Here is a 25,757-nt window from a genome sequence, read left to right on the forward strand (position 1 = left end):
ATCTTGGAAGTTAATGATCTTTCACAATTGCTCAGAGAGATGGAGAGGTGAGGAAGTCAGGCTGCTGCCACATCCCACCAATATGGGAGGCTTACCTTGCCTGCCTTCAGGAATCCAAGAGCTGCTAATTAATTTGTGGTATTGCAGTTGCTTGTATATATGACACTGTTCTTCCAGCAAACTCTTCTGGAGATGTTTTATCATCTACTCTAATTCCTATGCCTAATACTAGAAAGAGAGGTTTTTGTGACTGTTGATAAGCTCAAGAAAACGGTTCTATCCTTTCTCATATTGTCTGAAGACATCCTGTTTTTTCTTCTTCAATAAGATTTATGGTATTATTCCTTTTTTATTAAGAGAGCAATCCACTCCTGTCTTAAAAATCACCAGGAACTTCAGATCATTGAAATATACTTTTAATATACTTACAGGATACATTCCTTACACGTAGTTACGTGCATGTGTCACGTCAGTATTAGGTCTGCCGTTCTAGTTTAGGTAGATCTATGGTGCCTATGACTTTAGAATCAGGGATTCAAACTCATGTGCATTCAAACAGAACAGATACATTATTCACATAAAGTAGTACAAGAAGTCTGTGAGAGAAAGATTTAGCATCACTCTTACCCCACAAAATCAGCAAAGGATCATTCTCAAAGTGTCTTAATGTTTTTTCTTTTGATTTAATTTATAGAACACCAAAATTATCAATGGCAAAAAAGACTGTTTACAATAAATAACTTTGAGATGTTTGAATGAATGACTGCCTGGGCCCAAACTCAGTTTCCAATTTGAAGAAAAGTTTTCCGTAAAAATTGTTCAGAGATAGGCTGTCCACTGAATTAAGGCTACTTTCCAAAATCGTATTTTTTATCTTTATTCCAGTCTGAATTTTGGAGAGTGAAAGGAAGAAGAAAATTTCAGGTAAATGAAGAATACCCCTATGATTGTGTAACTGTATCCTCTGGATATTCTGCCTCTGCTAGGCATAAGGAAGGACAAGCGTATAGCTCTAATTAATTCTACTGTCTGTTTAACACACTGAATCTTAATATGTCAACAACCAGATAGCTATGATTTCTCAGCAAAATAATTAACCATTTGATTTCTTACTAGGAATGGTAATAATGCAAAAAGGTGGATCTTCAGCTTCTATAGAATGCTACACATGTATACTATATAACATCTGGCTCATGGGTTTATTGCAGCAGAGGTGATTTTTTTTCTGTTTCTAGAGGAAAGGTAGTCTATTACAGGCAGGAAATATAGAAAGTCCAAGTTCCAATCCTACTTAAACACATACATGGAAACATAGCACACAGAAAACAGAAAAATATAAGTGATTGTTTTTTCTAATGATGCATGTATAATGGTGGTACAACCACCATTACCACACAAGGTAATGCTAATGAATACAGAGAGTTATTTGTCATAAATCCCATTTTGATAAACACTTTACAAGTTGATAAACAGATTACAAGTTCCCATATGTTCTCTAAAGTCTGAGGTAAACTGGTAATCATTCCTCATATTTTAAAATTCGTTTTATTCTAACTCAAAAGTATGTTTGGCAGAAAAATTTCAAATGTCTTAGAATATTTTTTTCACTGCTCACGGAGCTGAGATTTATTGAAATTTGTTCTGAGCAATGGTTCACACAAACATCACCATTTATTGATACTGTCTGGAGACATGTCAGAGACTACATCAGAAAGATGCATCATTCCTTTTTTCAATTAATTATGTTTTCAATTAATACAGTAAAGCAATCAACTATCAGTTTAATTTTATTTTTAATTTAATATTTGCAACATTTATTTCTCATTTACTGAATTGTCATTTAATTCTGTTTTCAAAACAAGTAAACAGTCTTTTCCAGCCCCATTTATTCTATATATTCCTCAATGTATGTCCAGGACAACTCAAAATGTTTTTCAGCTCACACACAAAGCCTAAGACAGGCACCTAAAGCTTGAATCTCTTCTTACAAAGCACTGATAAAAATTCTTATCAAGATATCAGTACAGATGTAGTACAAAATTAGTAGTATTACGAGTAAATCCATTTGTTCTGTTTAGTCACATAATATTGTATGGATAGTACAAAGATCTAGAGTATTACCCAAGCAGTTTACTAATTTGGAGGTTTTCCTTACATAGAATAATAAAATCGTAGAATAGTTTGGATTAGAAGGGACCTTTAAAGATCATCTAGTCCAACCCCTCTGCAATGAGCAGGGACATCTCCAACTAGATACAGTTGCTCGGATGGCTGTCCAGCCTGACCTTGAATGTTTCCAGGGATGGGGCATCTACCACCTCTCTAAACAACCTGTTCCAGTGTTTCACCATCCTCAGTGAAGAATTTCTTCCTTAAATCTAGTCTAAATCTACTCCCTTTTAGTTTAAAAACATTACCCCTTCTCCTATCGCTGCAGGCCCTACTAAAAAGTCTGTCCCCATCTTGCTTATAAGCTTTAAGTATTGAACAGCCACAGTAAGGTTTCCCCAGACCCTTCTCTTCTCCAGGCTGAACAACCCCAACTCTCTCAGCCTGTCTTCATAGGAGAGGTGCTCCAGCCCTCAGATCATTTTCATGGCTCTCTTCCGGACCTGCTCCAACAAGTCTATGTCTTTCCTGTGCTGAGGATTCCAGAGCTGGACACAGTACTCCAAGTGAGGTCTCACCAGAGTGGAGTAGAGGGGGAAGATCACCTCCCTCGACCTGCTGGCTACATTTCTTTTTATGCAGCCCAGGATACGGTTGCCTTTCTGGGCTGCGAGAGCATATTTTCCATCATGTCCAGCTTTTCATCCACCAGTATCCCCAAGTCCTTCTCTTTAGAGGTGCTCTCAATCTCTTCATTGCCTACATTGATACTGTGGATTGCATTGACTTGATTGCAGGACCTTGCACTTGGCCTTGTTGAATCTCATAAGGTTCACATGGGCTCACTTCTCAATCTTCTCTGGATGTGACCATCCAACCAATTCCTTATCCACCAAATAGTCCACCTGTCAAATCCATATCTCTCCAATTTTGAGAGAAGAATGTTGTGGGGAATCATGTCAAAGGCCTTGCAGAAGTCCAGATAGAAGATATCTGTAGTTCTTCCCCTCATCTGCTGGTGTAGTCACTCCATCATAGAAGGCCACTAAATTGGTCAGGCAAGATTTGCCCTTGTTGAAGCCATGCTGGCTGTGTCAAATCACCTGTCCTCCATGTGCCTTAGCACAGCTTCTAGGAGGATCTGTTCCATGATCTTCCCAGGCACAGAGGTGAGGCTAACAGATCCATAGTTCCCAGGGTCCACCTTTATATCCTGTTTTAAAAATGGGTGCAATGTTTCCCTTTTTCCAGTCACTGGGGACTTCACTATCGTGACTTTTCAAATATCATAGAGAGTGGCTTAGCAACTACATCAGCAATTCCCTCCATGCTCCGGGATGCATCTCGTCAGGTCCCATAGCATTATGTATGTTTAGGTTTCCTCAGGTGGTCATGAACCCAATTTTCTCTTACAGTCGGAGAGACTTTGCTTCCCCAGTCCCTGCCTTGCAGTCCATCCACTCAAAAGTGTGGTAAGAGAGGTGCTCAGTGAAGACTGAGGCAAAAATGTTGTTTACCTCAGTGTTCTCTTCATTTGTTGTTAACAGTTTGCTAGTTGTGTTCATCAGAGGGGTGCGCTTCTTTGACCTTCCTTTTCTGACTGGCAATCCTATAAAAACCAGGCAGCGTTCCTTACTCTTCTCAAGTTACCTGTCCCTGCTTCCAATGCCTGTGCATTTCCTTCTTGCCTTTTAGTTCGACCAGCAGGTCTGTCTCAGCCAGGATGGTCTCTTGCCTTCCTTTCCTGATTTCTTAGACCTGGGGATTGAGAGTTCTTGTCCTCTATGGAAAGTACCCTTAAAGATCTGCCAACTCTGTTCTGTTCCCTTGTCCCTGAGGGCAGTTTCCCACGGGGTCCTATTGACTAATTCCTTTAACAACTGGAATTTCACTTTCCTAAAATTCAGGGTGGTGACTTTGCTCTTCACTTGACCCATATCCCTCAAGACTCTGAACTCCATCAGTGCATGATCACTGCATCCAGGCTGCCCTAGTCTTGACATCACCAATTATCTCACTTGCGTTAGTGACCATCAGATCCATGTATCACATCCCCTCTGGTAGAGCTGTCTATTACCTAGCTTAAGGAGTTACCCTTAATGCACTCCAGAAGTCTCCTGGATTGCTTACAGCTCGCCGTGGTACTTTCCAGCAGACGTTGGGATAGTTGAAGTTCTCCAGCAGGATGAGAACTAGGGTTTGCAGAGGTGGAAACTGTATAATTCCCTCCTTGTGCATTCATTCATTTATAGCACACCAAAATCAGCCAAGTCTCTTTCTCTCACTGTCCTAGTTAAACATTAAATACTGAACTCCTACCTACAGCATAAGTGATGAATTACATTTTTTAAACTATTACTACAAATAGTAACATGCAATCTGATTCCAATGCTTTTTTTCTTTCCCCTTTCTGTCAGTCTGAGTCTGTTTGAAATACTGCTGTACAGTGAAGCACCAACCACAGGGACAGAAGGGATCACCTGACGATTGAGGCAATATGTGACTCTTCGAATCTATACATCATATATTGTAAAAGATAATTTACAATCTTCTTACCGGTATTAATAAATTCTTGAATACTCTGTCTCTACTTTCTTCATGTGAGAGGTCAATCAGAGTATATGGATGTTCACTGTAAGGTTCATCACTACACAGTAATTGCCTGTCTGTACTGACCAAATAAATCAATTTCATACAAAAGAAAAATTATTAAGACATCTTGGATATTGAGCTTAAATAAATATCATTGATTACTTGAATTCTCTCAAACAACATAAACAATAGGATTTCCAGACTAATCTACTAGAAGAAAATTACAAGCCATAATTTAATATAATTTCTGATAATGTGGAGGTCAAATGGGATACATCAAAAGAGAAAACAAACTTTTCACCATGAAAGGAAACTGTTTCAATTCAACCTAATACACAACTTAAGTGCTGTTACAAGTTGTTGGTGTGCAATATATTATTTGTAAATACTAAAAAGGAACAAGAAAAGCCCACAGAACTCCTTCTCTAAGATATATTTCTTGGTTTAGTTTGGTACTTTGAAGGTGCAAGAACTTATTTATGCAAGCATCTTTGTCAACCGTATGAATCTAGTTCACCTCCAGTTTTACCCAGGAAAATCCTGTTTCTGCCTTCTTTTAGGGAATATACTGTGGAACTACACTGTATTACATAGATCGTGATGTACTCCTGTCTTCCACTGTCATCCTTTAATTCTAGAGGCTAATTTTCTAGGTATATGTTCAGCTATATTCTTTACATGTTTGTAAAACAGAGGTTAGAGGTCTGGAGAGAAATTGAAAATTTAAGGGACCATTCTTCATACTGTGTGCCGCTGTGGACATTATTAATATGATATATATTTTTTTTTCATCTATGATGGATTTTACACTTTGATATGGTAGTTTAAAATGCAGATTACATTAAATGCATCTTCTCCTATTGCTGTTTGTTAAATCATAACAATTTATTCATATTACATAATTACTCTGTGGATCTTGATACTTCAAAATGTTTTTGAAGCCAGAAATAAATGGATTAAAAAATAATTAGACGAATGGAAAATAGGTTAATTGGTAATCATGACACATGATGATTGAGATCAGGAAGTTCTTGAACTATAAATTACCAAAAATTAGGAGAAAATACAAGAATGCTACTGTCCTTCAGTCCATGCCCTGCTCAAACACTACCCCTTACATCCCTATCACCCAGTTGCAATGGTCTCACTGGGCTAGAGCTACTGCTTATGGGTTGTAGCTACAGCTATTCTTATATCCCAAGGCATCTAACCATAGAAGAAGTATGAGGGACGTTAATGATCTTATCTTCAGTTAGACGTAGTGCTTGCTGAATTTATCTGTTCCTTGTTCATCTTTTCCATTCAAAACCAAGACCCACGAACAAGCTTTTGTAATAGACCAAAAACTCAGACTTGTTCAAAAAGTTACACATACATACTACTGTGAAGCGTTCAGAACAGCTTTGATGTGTCAACCGTTTGTATGTAGGCATACAGCAAAGTTTGTGCAAAGTACTCTATGGAGGTATAATGACTCAAACTCGCACAACTTAAATCACAATATTCAATGTTTTTTCCAAATATAAGAGAGAGCAAGACCTCTAATTACCTGTAACTGCTATTCCGTAGTTCTTCTGACAACAAAGAATCCATATTTTAACTCACAAGTGTAATTTCCAATGTCATCCTCTCTAACTTCTCGAATGACAAGAGTGTCCTTCTTAAACACAATACTTGATCGCCATGTCTTTGACTTGCATTCCTTTTTAAAGATAATACAAGACTTCAGTGACTATATTCTTACACTTAAATTGAACCATTGTTGACAATGCTTTTCAAAGCAAAGGAGACTAGGCAGATCTCAGGCTAGTTATGAGCTTTACATACACTAAATATCTAAAAATCCATTTCATGTAAGTGCTGATTAAAAAGAAAAAAAGACTACAGAATTGTTCAGCTGGCTTAATATTTGTGCTTTGATGAAAAAAGAGAGGAGTTGACTCCTTTGGTAGGTTTCTTTTCACATTAACTTTCTAAGGACATCGTATTTCAGTTACTTATTTGCTATTACATTATATCTGTGATCCATGACTTCTATATTACCAGTAGCTAGAGGTTACAGGGAGATTGTTTTTTAAAATTTATTTTTAAAGAAAATTGTGATTCAAAAATGTAGAGAAACAGCAGAAGATGAGAATAAGGAGAAATGAGGATAAGGTATATATCTTTCTGAAAACATTTTAGAATCAAAGCTCTCTGAACTCTTAGCAATAGGTGAGTTTTGTAACTATAAAAAAAGTCAGTATTTAAATTTTTACTACCAAAATATTACTTTTTATGCTAAAATGAGAATATAAATTTTTACACGCATGTTTATTGGCTCCCTAAAATAATTAACTTATTTTCACCTGGTTAACTTAGGTGTGATTTCACTGGTTAACTTAGTGATTTTAAATCACTTCTTTCAATATTTTTAGTGTTTCTAGGTTTTCTTTTTTTTTTTTTTTTTTTTTGTATTGCAAACCAGTATATTTATAAGCTATTAGAAAAACGGATTGGTGCTTTTCATAAGACAAAGTCTTTTGATGGACTGTCACACAATATTTTACTTGATTATCTTAGTATAATCATTGTTTATACAGTAAGGGCTTTTTTAAATGTTAAAAAGTTTCTTTGAGCTCATTCATCCAAATACTGTCAATGATTATTAAAAGCCAATCTTTTGACTTCTTGTTTAAGAAGCTAGCCATAGTTTTAAAATTGGTAAAACGTCAGGTATATATTATATTACAAACACAAAATCCAAGATGAATATAAGCCAATAATTGGTTATTTATCTCCCATCTTAGACATGCTGTCAGTTACTTCAGCTAGAATCCTTTTAAGCCACAATTTTTACTTATTAGATAGCATAGTCTTGTGTATCATATTTAAATGCATTTATGTACTCAAGTAAATTATCAGACTTCAGAAAAATAATTAGAATTCATATCAGCACATAGTTAAACCAGGACTTCCTATATACACAGACATGTGTAAATACTCATCATCTAAATTTCAAATTCACTGAACTATTCCAGGACTTTAAATTGTGGGCATTACAGTACCAAAGTACTGAGTATTTCCTGCAAATGGTAAGAAACCTAGATTTCAAGTTTCTCTTCATGAAAACTCTAGTGAGTTGCCCACTGGCAGCACTATTTGAAATAACTTGGCCCTTAATTAATGACTTAGAAATCAGTACACGATCCTGAATAAAGCTATTGAAAAAAAAAGAAATCACTGATATTTGTAAGTAATATAATATGTCAAGACCAAAGTTTTGGAGGTCCTCGCTGAATTTTCTGCTGCAAAATTAAACCATTCATTCAGATAATGGCATGCGTAGCTATTCTTTATTTTTCCAAATAGACTTCACATCTAAATTTTTAGAAACACACTCTTCAGCCTGGTATAGCACAAGCAATTGCTATATAAACAGTTCACAAGGCTTTACTTTCGCGTATCAAAGTGGCCCAGACTGGTAACACTTTTTTTTTAGCCTTCTTGTTAGCAGAAAGTTGCCAATTCTTTGTGGCATTCATAAATGGATGTTAAGAAAATGCTAACTCTAAAGTTTACTAAAAGAAGTATTTGAATATATCTCTCTCATTTAGTTCATTATTTTCTGTCCTTGTTTCTGTTGTCTGTTCCTAAGAAATCTTAAACCAATCCAAAATTCGTATCACATCATATTATTTACCAGAACATTGCATAATATCTCATTGAAGGTGAAAATCATTTGCATTCCTTACCTTATACCACAGAATTTCAGGCTCTCTAAATGGAAATAAAAAATCCTCAATTTCAGGGCATGAGATTTCCTTGCTTTTGCTAAGTTCAGCTTTTTCAAAATATTTCATCTTTGAATTGTAGCAGAGTCCAGTGTCATTTTCACCCACCGTCAGCGAAATGGACACTTTCATACAGTAAGTTGAGTTTCTGAAATGTAACAAAAATAGAAAGAAAAGTCTAATAGGAAAAAAAATAAATGCCAACGTACATGACATTGTTTTTAAGTAATTTTCATCTCAAGGAAAAGATAGAAAATCAGACATTGTATTTTGTTTGCATTTTATAGCTGCCCATGATAATTTCACTTCTTTCTCAGCCATTAATTACAATATTTAGAAAGCCTTGGCCTTACTCTGTGACTAAAGCTTCATCGCGTCCTTTCATCAACTTCTTCTAACATTACTGTCCTTACTGCGTATTTGAGAACACTTCCCCAAAAGTAAATACACAATAAAGGCTCATGTAATTACTATGAAACTAAAGAACCAACTTACTGACAGACCCATTATGACAGCTCTCAAGGGTGAACAGATCAATTGTAGTACCACAGGCAAATGCCAAATTAGAACTCAGCCACCACACCAAGGGCCACCTATTCATCAGATCTGAGCATGCTTTTAAGTGGAAGTGGTAACCTTTTTGCCGCCTTTAATTAAAATGAGTCTGGTGACCTCTCAGTTATAGAATAAACGATATTTTAACTTAGACTGATAACTTGTTTACCTGTAGCCTCAATCTCTATACGCCCAGGCCAAGAGATATTGCTTCTGCATTACCTACAGCCTTCATTAGCTTGGGCTCTCCTGAAATGTGTTACTTTCCTCTGCTGCTGGATTTGATACGCCAGGCAGCCAGAGACTAGGGAACTTGGTCTTCCTTCCCACATTTCACTATGCATTTCAATTACGCTCAAAGACAAAATTACTTGAAATAGTGGATTTTTTGTTTGGGGTTTTTTTTTTTTGATTGAGTTTCCAGGTGGGCAGCAAATGAGTGTGTAAAGCTGAGTACTTCCCAGGAACAACTGTGACAATGCAAGATTTCTCTCCTACTGTTTTGTAAATGCATTTGACCCCTGATCTGCCAAAAGACATCCTGCAGAGAGCACTGAGGAAACATGAGCCGATTGCTGATATACAACAGTCTCAGTGTTGTAAATCAGCAACATGTGTATCATGTTCTGATCAGACATGGAAGAATCTCAAACATAGCTATATTCTCTCATTTTTTAGATTTCTTAATATCTATTTCCTTTTTCTGTTCAAGAGGAGGGACAGAAACACAAAGAATAAGAGGAACTTCATTTAAAGAACTCTATAGTCCAATTTTCTAGAGAACATGTATACCTGAAAAGGAATATATTTCAGTACTATCATGTTAGAAATATTCTTAGAAATGTAATCCTGGAACGAATGACCCTTAGCTATCCAGCTAATTCATGCACTTGTAAGGAAAAAAAACCACAAAATTACTCCCTTACAGTGAAACTGTAAGTATAATCTATTATCCTGTTCAAGAATCTGACTGTATAAAGCAAATAAAGTTGTTTAAACTTTAGGCAAAGCAAAGAATGCATCTACTGAATATGGATCACTCTTGCTGTTTTTAAGCTGTTTAAGAGCCGACCACCATTCTTACCTGCACATGCAATTTAAAATCATCCAGTATTTTAAAGAACACATTTTCATTACATATATTACGTTATTCCTCCATTGAGATGCTACTTTCGAATATTTATTTATTATGTGGCTTGAAAACATGATAAAAGTAATCTAAGGTCAGTTTTCCTAATTGGTAAAATTGCCTTTCTCTGTTCTGAAAGAGCTATCCCTTGGAAACAGGGAGGAGGTCGAAACAATCCATCAGGCTCTGGGGTCCAGAGTACACTAAATAGATGAGAGGATTCCGTTACTGGATGACAGGGAGCAATACATAGGGAGGTATTGACTAATTTGCACATTTAAGTATTCTCTTTCATTCGTTTACATGTGTTGGAGCATTACTGTGTTCATGTTACTGAAACCCATGATTTAAAAATTTCTAGGAGGAGTTGGGAGGGAAAAAAGAATAACAAACACAAAAGCACTTACTGTGATCCCATTCTCTGAAAAAGCAAGCTAAATAAAATTGTCATATATGTTTTTTAGTCTTTCTTCAGTATTCAGAGAGAATTGGACAAAAATTCTGACTTATATTTTGGTCTATTAAGTACTTTGTTCTGCAACAGTGGCCAGTATACATTGCCAGAGCTAGAATTCCTTCTGAGGAACATCCAAATTTCTATCTCAACAGCAGATCCTTTGCCAGAGGCAGCTTAGGCTTCCTGCCCTGTAGAAGAGAGATATTTTGGAAATATTTCAGAATGTTTAAACTAATTGTTGAAGAGGATGTTGGTATTTAATGACTCAAAGTTGTGTGTGTCTGTGATTTGAGTCATATGGATGAAGCCTCCTGCTGACAGAAGCACAAATTGACTGGGCTTTAAGGTAATTAGGTTCTAAACTGTCAGATATAAGGTACTGAAACATTTTGAGTGGATAGTTTTGTCAGATGAGTTCCCTAACAGAATCTTCTCTCAGAAGCCCAAAGTATCATCAAAAGAACTTAAAGCTCTGGATGTCCCCGTGACACAGATTTTCTTATTGTGACTCTAAATACTAACTGCACTGTCATCTGACTCATCTCATACTCTTGTGCCAGAAACGAAGGTTATTGGAATGAAACAAAACTCCAAAATAATGATATAAAGGCAGAGCAACACAAATAGTATGAGCAAAGGAAACCAAGTTAATGGGCTCACAGAACAGAAAAAGAGAAAGAAAATTAAACATTTCCCATGTCGGAATGAAGAAGAAGAAAGAGGAGGAGAGTTTGCTGATTGCAGCTGGAGCATGATGGATACAGTAAATGTGGAGACGGTCAGCTAGCAGAAAAAAGTAGCAGGCAGCACAGCTCTCCAGCAAGTATGCATATACTTGTCCTGGTTTCATCTGGGACAGTTAGCTCTTCTCTTTGAGAGCTAGAAGAGCTCTGTGTTTTAGTTTTAGTCTAGGATTCGTTATGAGAAGAATGTTGATAACACACTATGTTTACAGTTGGCACTGAGGACCTCAAGCGCTTTTAAGTTTCTCATGTTTTTTCAGTGTGCAGGAGCACAACAGGTCAGGGAGGAGCATGGCCAGGACAAAGGACTCACAACTCTCCTTATGATTTGAACTTAGACTTGGGATTGAGGGCCAAATTGGCCAATGGAGTATTCCATATCGTGCCATGTCATGCTCAGTATATAGATGAGGGTTGACCGGACAGAAGGACTTTTGCTCTTCTCAGGGGCTCTCACTCTCAGACTCTCACAGTGCTATCTCACTCTCGCTCTCCTTTCGGGCCTCTCGCTCGTTCAGGATGTGATTTCAGGACTTATCTGTTTCAGGATCATTTGCCGGGATGGAACAGGCATTGGTCCACCGGGTGGTGAGCGATTACATTGTGCATCAATTGCTTGTATATATCTTTATCATTATGTCTATATGTATATATGAATTTATTATTATTATTGTCATTGTCATTGTTATTTTTCCTCTTCTTCTTCTTCTTCTTCTTCTTCTTCTTTATCTTCTTCTTCTTCTTCTTCTTAAATTGTTCTTATCTCAACCCAAGAGGCTCCTTCCCTTTTCCCCTTTAATTCTCTCCCCTATGCCCTGAGGGTGGGGAGGGTGAGCAAGCAGCGATATGGTGCTTAGTTGCCAGCGAGCCTAAACCATGACAATACTGCAGAGAGTAAAAAAATCTTCATGTGTTAGAACTGAGAAAATTTTTCATATATCTTTTACTAGAGGCATCCCATCAAACAAACAAAAAAAACACCCGATGTCGTGAGTTTAAGGAAATTTTAAAAACATAATGGAAGCCCAATGTTACATTCTTTATAAGAGCAAATGCTATAACAGCTTTTCTCCATTTATTCTGCAGTGTGGTCCAACTGTGGACTTCTATCACCAGGCAGCTACACTTCAAAGTAGTACCAGTCTAAAACTATTTCTGTCCACAAGACAAGAAACTTGCTTATTAGGACTAGGAAAATATTCACCCACCTGCTATCACTGATGAACAAAAATTATTTCATAATTAAGAGTTAAAGTAAAAACAATATAGCAATCATATCTACTAAGTATATTGATATACTTTTGTAGCCATTTATCATCCCTAAAATTTTAAGGCCCAGTAGCAATGGATGTGTGATTGAATCCTGTGATAATGACAGGACAGAAAAGTGTATAAACAGCTTAAATTTTCAATGGCTTCTATATCCCAGGAACAGTTGCTCTAACAACCATCATCCCACAGTTCCCTTGAACCAATAGCTCACCTTTTCTCATCTGATATTATTTAGCCTATTCGTTGTTATAGCAGCCATGTGAAAGCATATAGAACACTGACTATCAAGAGTGTTTAAACAAAAACAGAAGACTTCACTTTTACCCTTTCTCTGCTTGAACTGACATCCATCTCACCAGTTCATCAGTACCTATATCACTGTAACGTTAGATGATTTTCAATAGTCATAGATGTGCATTCATATAGGATATCTGTCCTATGAGATACTTTGATATTGGACCCTATGATAGAGAAGAGTATGACAGAGTGAAGAGTGGAAAAGCTCTACATAGAGAACTAAAAGAACATGTTCAAGTTTGTAGAAGAGCATGAAGTATAGAAAAGTCTTGTAAAGAAAATAAAAGTACGGTTGAGTAAAGAGGAGATCTTGATGAAAAGCAGGAAATGTAGGGTTAAACAACCACAAACAGTCACATTACAAAATCTCTTCCTTCTTCAGGTGGTGACCCAGAAGTCACAGCAACACCCTGAAGACTCTGCGTAATTCATGACTCAGTTAGTACTTTCTGAAATAAGATCAATATTTATTACAGTCTTCTGAGATTCTCAATTACTATTTACAGCTATATATTCCTTGAATTAAATGGAATTATAGCAATTTGTAATAGACATGCCTACGCAATACTTTACTCTTACAATCAAATTCATTAGGTAGACTGCTTTTCAAAAAACTTTGGAATTGCAATTTACTATTTCTACAAAACAAACTTAAAACTTGAAATAATTATTATCAATTGAAACTGTTTATGACTATCATCCATTCATCAGCTCAAGGAATTGCAGTATTTGTTGCTATTAAACAATTCATTCTTCATATTATACATTAGAAACTAAAGTGAGCCGTGGAGTAAGCTTGTCATTCACCTACGTAAGCCAGGTTTTAACATCAGTATAATTACCAACAATAACATTATTAAAAGGTTTTCTTCAACTGAGCTTTTGAGCTGAAGAACCTCCTGACATTTTGAAGAAAAATATTTATTTTCCTTTCTCTGTTCCTTTTTTTTTTGCTTGAATTGACTTCAGGATGTTGTTTGACTTGCTCTTCAGGATGTTGGTTTTTGAGATGTAGGCTGGAAAATACACATATGCATTTCATGCTTTTTTCTTAACTGAAGAGAAGATAGTCAAAGTAGAAAAAAACAAAGGAATACATCTTGTGTTTCAGGTATCTAGTCTAGAAGCATCGTCCACCTTATTCATGTGGATTTCTACACAATGAAAAAAGAAAAACACAACTAAAAAGCACCTAAAGGAAAGACTGTGTGCAAAAGTGCGATACTGTCCTGCTGAAGTATCTGTCTCCATTGTTGTTCATGTCTAGCAAAACAAGACTCTTGTGAAATTTATCACAAAATACCTATGAAATCAACAGTGCCCAAAAATTTTCAGACTACCAGATGCACAGGTAAATTCTGTAAATATTTCAAGGTCTCAGCATTTGAGTATTTTTCATATCTGGAAAGGCAAAGTTGCATGTTTTACACATAGGTATTTTTCTTTTGATCAAGCATTGTGATTATGAGAATATCACAGAGCGTATACTTCTGATCACTATCACTCAATCAAGTAGCAGAGAAGAAAATATGAGCTGTTAACAAGACGCATGAAGAGTGATGCACCTGCAAATACAGAACTTCCACTGATTAATATAAGGTCGAGATCTTGTTTATTCAAATACTTGTGAAGTGGTTCCTTACTGAATACAAATGCTAAAAGCATATAAATTACAAAAGTGTACATCTGAAAATCTTATTTCCATAGATTTTTCTTTCTTTTTTAAAAGAAAAAAGGCAGAAGTCTGTACTGTAATTCAAATATCTATGAATGGACATAGATCAACTTGTCAAACTTTCAGACAAAAGTCTGTACAAAGAAGAGCTTTGAGAAGCTTAAAGAAGGTAGAACTTCAGGAGTCGAAAGCTTGAGAATGAGTTTGCTTTAGTAGAGATTAATTAGCTTTGTTGATTGTTTAATTTCTTCAGGGTTTTCCAAAAGCTTTGCATTTACAAAAACATGACAAAAACATCTTTCTGCTTCATAAGATCAAGTTATTAATCTTTTCCTCTAATGCTAAACAACTTAACACATAACATTAATTCACTCATAGAAGCAAGAATTGCAAACAAAATTGAAGAATACGTAAGACAGGACATTGGAAAACTCTTCATAGTAGCCTATGAGACAAGTTTCACACACAGCTGAAAATCAACTTGCCTTATTCTACTCCATGGGAAAGAATACAGGAATATGGATTAACCATATTTTTCTAGAGAAACATAAAACTTTTCTTCATGTGTACGGCATCAACATATACCTCACTTCTATTTTAAAAGGTAAGTATATAAAAATCTCTTGTAGCCAATTTACTTTATTTTTTTCAGTTTTTAAGAGGTTTCATGTATTTTTTTCCCCTGTGTTTTTCATTCTATCCTATATTTCACCTCTTAAACAAGAATTGATTACATAGAAAGCATCTCCTTAACTTGGTGAAACACCAAGTATAAGAGAGAAGCAGCGTTTATCACTTTGCAGAGAAAAAAATACATATCTCACAAAAATGGCATTTGACCAAACAAGTTGTCATTTTACAGTAGCAGGGAGGAAAAAACACACACACAAAACCCCACCAATTAACTTCTGAGCCATCAGCAAACATTATCAATCTTTTGTTGTTGTTTTTTTTTTTTTTTTTTAAAAAGGCGGATTACTAACAAAATAATTGAAATAAATCTCTTACAGATTACATGTTGTGTCACTGTATTAAATTCTGTCAAGTAGGCAATAGACAATAGCAACATTATACTTCCAGATTAAAAAAAAACACACACAAAAAAAGAGAAGGGTATATAAAAGATACATATGGGGTTTTTTTTCATTTGGCTTTGCCTTGCATTTTTATGTTACATGTGAGCCCACTGGACATACGTTATCAGGAACATTTGTCAGACTGCTGAGTTTTCCTTGCCACTGGAAGACACACAATCTCACAACACTGGAATGCGTGACGTGCGTATATATTTTTTGCCCTCTTATGGAAACGATCTGAGTGCAGCAACTTGTTCATCATCACAAGAAAAACCAGGGAAGGAAATTATTCCAGTATTTCTAAATCCTATCATGTCAAATACATCCAGACTTTCTGACCTTCATATAAGATATAGTAATTATATTTTGTACACTTACATATACTTAAGAAAGGTCTAAATAACTCTTGAAAATAAATATAGTCATCACTGATGGTTGCAGTAGTGCCAACACCATTTTGATATTAATACCTTCATGGACTTGCCACCATGCAAAAACCTGTTTCTACTTTCCCTATCATTATAGAAAGTAAACTATAAAAACAATAAAATATACACACAGGCACAGAAAAGAAATTCATAGTCAGTAACATCAAAACTTTAGTGGTTTTGGCACAGTATGTTACTCCAGAATTTTTTTTTTAATGCTATTTTACATATTCCAATATGGTATCAGTTAATCTAATACAAAAGTGTCAATACATCTGTACAACATGAAAATACAATGAATGATTACATTAGGAAAGAAAAAAAAGACACATGTATTTATTCCTACTGTTATATGTAATTTTGTGTATCACAGTGTTTATAATAAGCAGCACATAAAAATTAAAGGCCATTGTAAATTCTATATAAAAACAAACTAAAGGGAGATGTGACAACTTGCTAGAAGTCTCACAGTCAGCATAGTTTTCATGTTTAAGTAGTTCTTAATACACCAGAAACTCAACGAAGTTGTTAACTTCTGTGTCTAAGAACAGAAGAACAATCTGAATGAACTTCATCTCATTTTTGATACAGATTGATGATAAGATAATCATCACAAAATACTAGTAATCGCTAATACCATATTACTAATAGGTTTTCTTCCATTAATTACCACTGACTAGTGATACCTGTACCATGTTACCAAATGTATTTATATTTAAAGCAGTAACAGATCCGTTTCATTTGAACGCAGTTACATTCATATGCTACAATATTATTAATAACTTTTCCATACATACACAAATGTATCCAAACTCTAATTCTGTCTGACTTGGTATATATTTGTAGGATCATTAATTTAAGAGCCTATAGCAGCAATATAGACCATCTACCAATTTACAGATTTATGTTGTAGCAGTCAAGAGTCTGTGGGGCAGACAGCTTCAGAAACTAGAATCTTAATATTAGAAAAAGACTATTTTATTTCCCCTATGATGTCTAATCACGGATTTTGTCCATTCTCAATCAGCCTATCTGCCATGATGTTGTTGCTTTGGAAAAATGGCACTGGGTAACTTTTGTTGTCTAAACTTACTGTGCTTTAACTCACTTATCATACGATACTTCGGGGGGTTCCTTTTGTTTTTTGTTTGTTTGTTTATTTGCTTTGTGAACAGGGTAATAAGAAGAGTTGACAAGTCAGTCAGTTAATTGTTCCCTAATCTGTCCAGTCAAAATGTTCAGAAGTATAAAATTAGCTAGAATTCTTTCCTACTTATAGTGAGCGTTTCATTTATCTATTTTATTCAACAGATTTTCAAGCACTAAAAAAAACCCAAACATAAACATACAAAATACAAAAACCGGAAGCAAGAAGTTGTTTGGGGATTTTTTTCTAAGACAACAAATCCACTTAAATGTATCTGAAAAAGATATTAAATTAGCAGGTACTTGTCAGAGAGAAAAGGCCAGGAAGAAAAGGAAGGAGATACAAGGGGGGAAAATAGACAAGAGAACACACACAGAGAAAGAATATTTTCTGTAAACTTTAACACTTATTGTCATCTATATTTAAAGGAATTGGTTAAAGAACTAGGCCCTTAAAGCATAATTTCTATTTAAAATATATCTTTAAAATAGGCCAGATAGGTTACAGTTGTGAAACGTGCTTTTTTCCTGCATTGAATAGAACCCAGTAATTTTCAATATCCTCTTCAGCTCACCAGAGAGAACTCGGTGGTGGATTTGCACAGCTCGGTGCTCCCCAGGCAGCATTCCCCATCATACCCATTCATGACAGAAGTGGGGAGACTGGGACTCTATCCGTTACTTGTCCACTCCAGTGCGTTGCCATGTATACCCTTCACCAGCTGGATAAATCAGGTGAGTACATAGTATAGCTTATACCAAAGACCACTATCTTGGGACTATAAAGAAGTGCCCTTTGGAAAAGTCCTCACCACTTCCCTGAAGAGGGAATTTTGAATTTTAACCCAATTTCTGTTTTGTTTTGTTTTGTTTTCATTGTAGAGCACAGCCATCTTGCTTTCTGTGTGAAACAGCAGTTCCTCTTATCAAAGGTGTTCAGGATTAGACTATCTTCATCTACAACAGAAAGGCAGTATTCAAAAGTGGGATGAGAGAGAAAATAGACCTCTTGATCCTGGCATTGATCATCAGGTACACAAACATTTTTCTGCAGTTCTAAATAACATGCAATGGAACTGCAGTAAAATAATGATACCAAATGAATGCAGCCACACCCTCTAATAACATTTTTCTTTTAAGACAGCAGTCTTAAGTCTTTGCATTCCTCTGCATATCCTTTATTCTCCTTCTTTTCAAAGGATGTAATACTTGTAGTATACGGCCTGTCATGACACTGGATTTTTGCGGGGTATATTAAACACAATGACTAACCAGGAAGTTAACTGGCAGCAGAGCAGACATGTTCTTTCAGTATACATCATGGCAGCAAATTATTTTTCTACCTTTTCCATAGCATTACTAGAAAAATTGCAAGCTTTGCATTACTAGAGCTCAGTTGTTTGTACTGTTGTGTTACAGTTTTGTGGTATTTACCAGCTTAAAACAATCGGAGAGTGAACAGGAAGCAAAAAATCTCTTTTATTGTTTCTTCTCATCATACAAGTTGAGATGGGAAAGTAACTTTATTTCCAACCGTTAAAAAATCAAAGTCTGAGCAATGTCCTTGTCTTCACTATTTTAAATTTAATAAGTAAACTTGACCACTGATGAGAATATTCACTTTCTATAAATGATCCATTCCATTTCAGAGGAAAACTTTTGTTGACATTTTATTAATTAGTTTTTTCATGTTTTTGTAGACCAAATTCTGTCATTTTCAGTCCAAGTAACTTCTATTAGAGTTATTTGGATGCCTGAAAACTGAAAGAGAAAAGCATTCATTGAAGAGAAAAACAAAAACATATTATTGATAAGCTACTTGCACTCTTGGTCTGTGGCTCCAAAGGCTCTTTGTGAGCTTTAAAACTTTAGCATAAAAATTTTCAAAGGCTTTAGGACAGCAGTGAGGTGGTTTGAGGACACACATGAGGCCTTGGACCACATAGCAAGGGAGGAAGGTCAGTACACCCTACTGCAGCCAAAACTGCTGCTGCCCGGTGAGGTCCCCTTGGTGGTAGGATCTGATGCCCTCAGCAATCTGTGGCTTCTGGACCATTGGTTCAGGGTAGCAGTTTTCAAACTTTTGTGCAAGGTTCCCTTTTGTGTTTTTTTTTGTTTGTTGTTTGTTTGTTTTTTTCCCCCAGACTCTGGGATGGCTGGCTCCTACACTCCCTAGCTCTGATAGCTAAAATCACAGGTTGCCTTTCACACAAGCTTCCAGAGCTAACAGAGCTGCAAGTGCTGGGGCAGTGCTGCAGGAGTGAGGTAAGTGAGAAGAAAGTAGAGGTAGATGGACAGAAGCTGGCTGGAATTTTCCTCTGTGCCTTAGAAATTATCTTCTGCTTCCACACCCTGGGGGGCCAACCCAGTTTGAAAACTGCTTTTGACCTCAATTGAATTATATAAGCACTGATTTCTTCCCTCAAGGGTCACCTAATTATGTGCATGATACTATGAAATAACCCACTGCACACGAGCCTCCAGGACTGTTCGAATATCAATGCTCTGCAAGATACTTGTTTTAATATGTTCGAATTAGTCACACTAGAAAATATTGTTCGGTTTTAATGCCCACTTCCGTGCTTGGAAGTCAAAACTTTTCACATTTATCTTCTTCTGACACAATCGGTACAGGCTGCCATCCTGTTCCCCCTCTTCGTCTCCAACTCTGCCAAAAGAGAATGTCAAAGTACAAAGTCTAACTGCGTTAGAATAATGCTTTCCTTGTGTTAGAGAGAGCTACTGACCGATGTGAAAGGCCTTTTATTGATGTTCTGGACAATAAAAATGAAATACAGATTAGCCTTTAGAAAGAGAATCGAATTTTCCCATCCTTATAATACCTTAAAGATTCTTCTGTGAGTAAGCTAGGAAAAAAAATATGTGTACACTTTTATGTTATTGCCTTTTCTTTGTTCTCTGTCTTTTTTAAAGTCTAAGTGAAACTTACCCCTTTGTGAGAGCTGGAATCAATCTGACATTGATTTTCGCATTTTAACAAAACCTCACTTTCTTAGTACAAAATACTTGAAAAAAAATATGACAATAATCTTAATTAAGAACGTGTACTGGCAATTACATGGAAGGCACAATTGCATAAAATTAATTAATTTCCCCATAAGTATTTTCTTTAAAATTAAAGCTTTCTTTCAGATATTTTTTTTTTTAATAATAATTCTGTACTTTTACAGTATGGAAATATCTAAATATTCCTATAGTGTAACTCGGTACTCCTGCAGTATAGAAATATATATGTAAATACATTTATTGGAAGTTAAAGCTTTCTTTCATATAAATTTAAAAGAAAACTCCCATATTCTTACAACATATATTCTTATACTCTACATGTTCATACATATACATGTGAATAAATCAGTTATATGGGTATGGTAAGGATTTTGTAATTGTAAAACTAATCAGATAGAGTATGTGATTTAAGAAGTTGTCATGTAAAGGTTTTTAAAGCATATGAATATTATACCTATATGTTATTCATTGCGAATAAAGTCAAATTTTAAAACAACTTTCTGTTAAAGTTTCTGGTATGTGAACTCCTTCAGAGACTAGCACTTACACATGAATTGAAGATAAAAATTTTAGAGGTTGTTAAAAAGAATGAGAATCAATCAAAAACCCATTATACTGCACACAGTATATAGGATGAGTACAATATGGATTACCAGTAGTCTGAATTTAATAGTACATTAATATTTTAGTGCGACTTACAATTTAGTGCTAAATTAGCTACTTATTTCAGTAAGGCTTCCCAGTATGGTTAGTGAAGAAATTTTGGGCTAGTGAGTCATCAAGTGCTAAAATGGAGACATATCAGAAGGCTACTAAATGTTTTCTCTGCAGCAGATCAATGTATATTCCCAAAGGAGACAGAAGTATGAAGAGCTGCATGCGTACACCCTTATAGATGAAAATTCCTTTAGCTTTCTACAAACTTCAGTAGGGAGATAATAGCTTTGCAGGAAATGCCTCTAGATAGACTATCATCTCATAATTCAGGAGATGATGGCACTTGCTTTTTCTTGGGAACCGATGATCATGAAGAAGAGTAAATTTTATATCTTACTTCACAGCATGTGCCAGAATAGCAGAAATGTAGTTCACGGTTTCTTCAAGAAAATGACAAATTAACAGATTTTATTATTCCTCCCATTTCCTCCATTTACAGAATCACAGAATCACAAAATGGATGAGGTTGGAAAGGACCTTTGGAGGTCCAACCTACCCTGCTCAAGCAGTGCCATCTAAAGCTGCTCGCCCAGGAACACATCCAGAACAGCTTTTGAATATATCTAGGATGGATGCTCCACAACCTCCCCGATCAACCTGTTCCAGGGATCAGTGATCCCTACAGTGAAAAGTGTTTCCTAATGTTCAGACAGAACCTTCTTTGTTTCAGTTTGGGCCCGTTGCCTCTGATCCTGTCACTGAGTAACACTGAATAAAGCCTGCTCCATCCTCTTTGCACCCTCCCTTCAGATATGTATATATGTTGAGGAGATCCTCCCTGTGCCTTTTCTAGGCTAAACAGTCCTAACTGTCTCAGCCTGTGCTCACAGGGGAGATGCTCCAGTCTTTTAATCATCTATGTTGTCTTCATTAGACTCTCTCCAATTTGCCCATGTCTCTCTTGTACAGAGGAGCCTGGAACTGGGTGCTGTACTCGAGATGTGGCCTCAACAGTGCTGAGTAGAGGGGAAGGATCACCTCCCTCCACCTGCTGGCAATACTTTGTCTAATGCAGCCCAGGTTGTCATTAGCCTTTGCTGCAAGGGCACATTGCTGGCTCATGTTCAACTTGGTTTCCAAGTGGACCCTCAGATCCTCTTCTGCAAAGCTGCATAGATTGTTATTCATGGAATACCTGTTTTCTAGTTGTTTTTTTTTTTTTTACTGGAAGGTGATGGAGGGGAACTGTTAAAGGAAAATACTTTTTCCAATGATTTATATAAAAGGAACGGAAAAAAATAACAGGTGGTATGAGAATGAATGGAAAAAATGCTTACTCATAGAAGACAGAGGCCCTTAAAATGATGTTACCATTCGGTGCAACAGTGCATGCCCAAGCAGCTGTTCTTATGCAGGGTTCCGCGTTCAGAAACAGCTGGGTGTTACTACATCCTAATGACTCAGAAAGTCATCAAATATTGGAACATCTTACCATCAAATCATTCCTTTTGCAAATGCAACTGCCTTTTTTTGTAATACTAAAACTGAAAGCATTATTGGAACAAAGGAGATGCTGAATGGCTTCTCCCTTGTTTCCTCTCTTTGCTTGACAAATTAACACAAGCGCAACCTACAGTTCTCAACTAGAGCTAGAGAAGGACAGATCCTGTCGTTCAGTCTCAAATGCTAAGTTAGATTCTTCTGTTCAGCTGTTAAGCTGATGCATAAAGAATATCCCTTGAAGGTTTCTGTCTTGTTTCTGAACAATTAGATATTTATCTCTTGCTAATTCTGGATGAACGTGTTTTTTTTCTGAATAGAGATTTTTCATGTTCCATTATCAGTTACCCATGAAAGGTAGATATGGACAGAGATATACAACAATTACAATATTTATTATAGATATTAGAAGAATTAATTTGCACATGAATCAGATTCCTTTTAAATTCTCTCCATAACTCTTTTCCATATCTAGCCAGTAAAAATGGAATAAGTATAACATGCTTTGAAATAAGACACTAAATGAGAAAAATCATCACATTTATTAGGTTACTTCTTCAAGGCTGATTACCAGCATATTGATGCCACTTCTCTAGAGTCCTGGAAATTCTCAAATGAATTGCATTACAATTCTCAATTTAAAAAGTAAATAATTCCAATACTTATGACTGCTACTTTTGTTAAGAAACACTTATAGTTATTCTCATTTTACTCTTAATTTCATATGAAGAAACAACAATTCAGAAATCAGTCAATCTTCTTTACCAGAAGCAGAATTAGAGAAAGGTCTCTCAAATAGTGTGACATCCCACAGATGCATGAAAGAGCATTGCTGTGTGCAGATTGAACTAGAACGCAAAAGAAAGTATCAAGTTTCTGCAGAAGAATCACTCTTTGGCAACGCTTAACCTGTTACCAAAGCAGAACTTTAGAGAGGTGAAAGAATTTGATGAAATTATGTAACTGAATACCTCAAGCAAGTCCTGAATTCCCAAATAAGAAATTTACATGCTGAAAAGAGAGTAGGATTTGAAGAAAGAGATCAATAAACAAAGGGATATAATACAATTTGGATGAGTTTTCCATTCAAGGACCATGGGAAATTTATCTATAAACTACTTCTGGCTGTGTTCATATGAACAGCTTTACAACAAAATAGTTTCCAAAATTGCCTCAGTGTGATATTGTATTGACACAATAAACATTTTAGTTCACTCTAATTTTGAGCTCTAAAACATGATCTTGATCCTCTTCAGTCTGTTGCTGAAGATCAGAGTCACCGAAGCTCAGGAAACAGAAAGCAGAACTCAAATTGTATTCATGTTGCATTCATATCAACAGCATCCCTGAAGCCAAATGTAGGCAAGCAAGCACTTCCACCCACCCCAGCTATCTACTCCACACAGTGTTGAAAGTGTTAGTTCTCAGTCTAGCCTCTAGAGCTTCTTTCCAGTCTGCCTGTCTGCCCTTAAAAGTAGTAAAACCCATCTTTATGTCCACACATTCAAACGAAAGCATAGAAATCCAAGCTTCATCCAGCATTAAAGCACTCTCTCAGTAGTCAAAGCCATAAAATCTCTTTTGCCAAAGAGACGGAGTGTAACTATTTCTCCTCACACCAACACCAAAAGGAACTGTTGCTCTATGGAGCACTTCTTGAAATTGTGATGCATGTATCTGCATGTTGTCCATGGTCTCCAATACCATAAGCATAAAAATAACTTCACAGAGAAGAAAACGGTGCTCAGTGAGCCATTTTAGGTCAACATTATTCCAGGATCCCTTGGAACTAATTTCTTGAAGTGTCAAGGACAGTCAGATTTTATTGCAAGGCTCTCAAAGCACAAGTGAGTTGAGACTCCATGTTAAAGAATGAGTCATTACCTTCTTCTGCAGTATCCCTTAATAAATTAATTCTTGTTTTCATGATCTGCTTGACATAATTTAAAAAAAACAATGGCTATGCACCTTCACTCCTCTCAACACCAGGTTTCCATCTCCAGTGGACAGCCCCAAGCAGAACATGACGCATTTGAGAATTCCTCAGAGCTTTGAGTTCCAAATATATGAAACCATGCTATTCTTTGTGTCATATTATTATCATCCACAAAGGTAAATAACTCTGAGGTGAAAAATGAAAAAGTTTCAGAGGCTTCAGCTGCCCCAACAAACAGAGAGATATGAGGACAAGGCACAAACAGGTGCCAGACACCATAGCAACATATTTTCATTTCTTGTTTAAGTTTTCAAGCTTGCTGCTGCCTCTCATCTTCAGAAGCATGAATCATCCAGAACATCCAGACATGAAAATCCAAAGTCATGTGAACAGTGGCAATATGAATGTATGAAAGCATTTCTGCATAGACAGCTTTGAATAATTTTACCTAATCCAAGCATGCCTGTGTAAGTTATTTTAGTTTGAAAAAATGAGGTTTGTTTTGCACTTTTTAATTCACATCTCAAATGCAAAAGGTCAACTTAACAAGTCTAAATACATTTCAGATAATAGGAAGTCGCTGGCTCTTCTTTTTCACTTGGACCCTGGCCCAACCTTTATGTGTCAGTGTCTTTGTACAGTACCTTTCATCACAGATACGTGAGAGGCAGTAGCAGAGACCTTTCATACGTTGTTTCTTGGTGGTGGTCTCACAGAAAAGTCCACTTCATTTGTCAGAAGTGCAGAATCTCTACTTTGGCTTGTCTGGCTGCTTCTTCCTCTAGCAGGACACAGATTCCAGCTGGGTCGGTGCTGCCAGCTTAATCATCTGCTGTTCCTTGTGACCTAGCTTCACCCCCAAATTCCTCACCATCTAAATATACGAATAGCTGTATAACACAATTTAGTTGAGTTTATAATACGCTATGGCTCAAAACCCTGCCATCAGTTTGTGTAATTGGTAGAGAATCAAATGAATAAATAAACTCCTTCTGAATAGAAAATTTAACCTATATTGTCATTCATGTACCAGATTTTCTCTTTTATATTTTTGCTTCTGCAATCTATTTTAGTCACATTTTTTTTCTTCAGATTGGGAAAGAACAAAGACAACCTGTAAATTCCAGTACTGATTAAACATTTTGTCATATTTTTCATGGATGAATTCATAGCTATTTGCAAGTATTTTAACACTCAGAACAATTTGGGTTAAATAGCTATTTTCTTGCCATTTGTTCAGAAACATGACTTCTGCTTGCACTCTTGATGTCTTTGTTGGAGGCAGCCAAATCCAGTAACCACCCAGACGAAAAGATGCTGCAGCTCTGTGCACCAGGTTCAGCCAGCAGCCAGGCTGAGCACGCGTGCCTGACAGGTGAGCATGC

General features: G+C 36.2%; 1 protein-coding gene across 1 annotated transcript in view; it reads right to left on the bottom strand.

Annotated features, from left to right (window-relative positions):
- The window catches only part of IL1RAPL1 (interleukin 1 receptor accessory protein like 1), a 375,876-nt gene that overhangs the window by 294,204 nt on the left and 55,915 nt on the right, over positions 1-25,757 (bottom strand). Inside the window, 2 exon segments of the mRNA XM_086615469.1 lie at positions 6,258-6,403; positions 8,436-8,622. Of these exon segments, the coding sequence (XP_086471595.1) occupies positions 6,258-6,403; positions 8,436-8,622 (333 nt within the window).

The sequence above is a fragment of the Tauraco erythrolophus genome, chromosome 1 (assembly GCF_009769465.1).
Source record: "Tauraco erythrolophus isolate bTauEry1 chromosome 1, bTauEry1.pri, whole genome shotgun sequence".
Lineage (NCBI taxonomy): Eukaryota > Metazoa > Chordata > Aves > Musophagiformes > Musophagidae > Tauraco > Tauraco erythrolophus.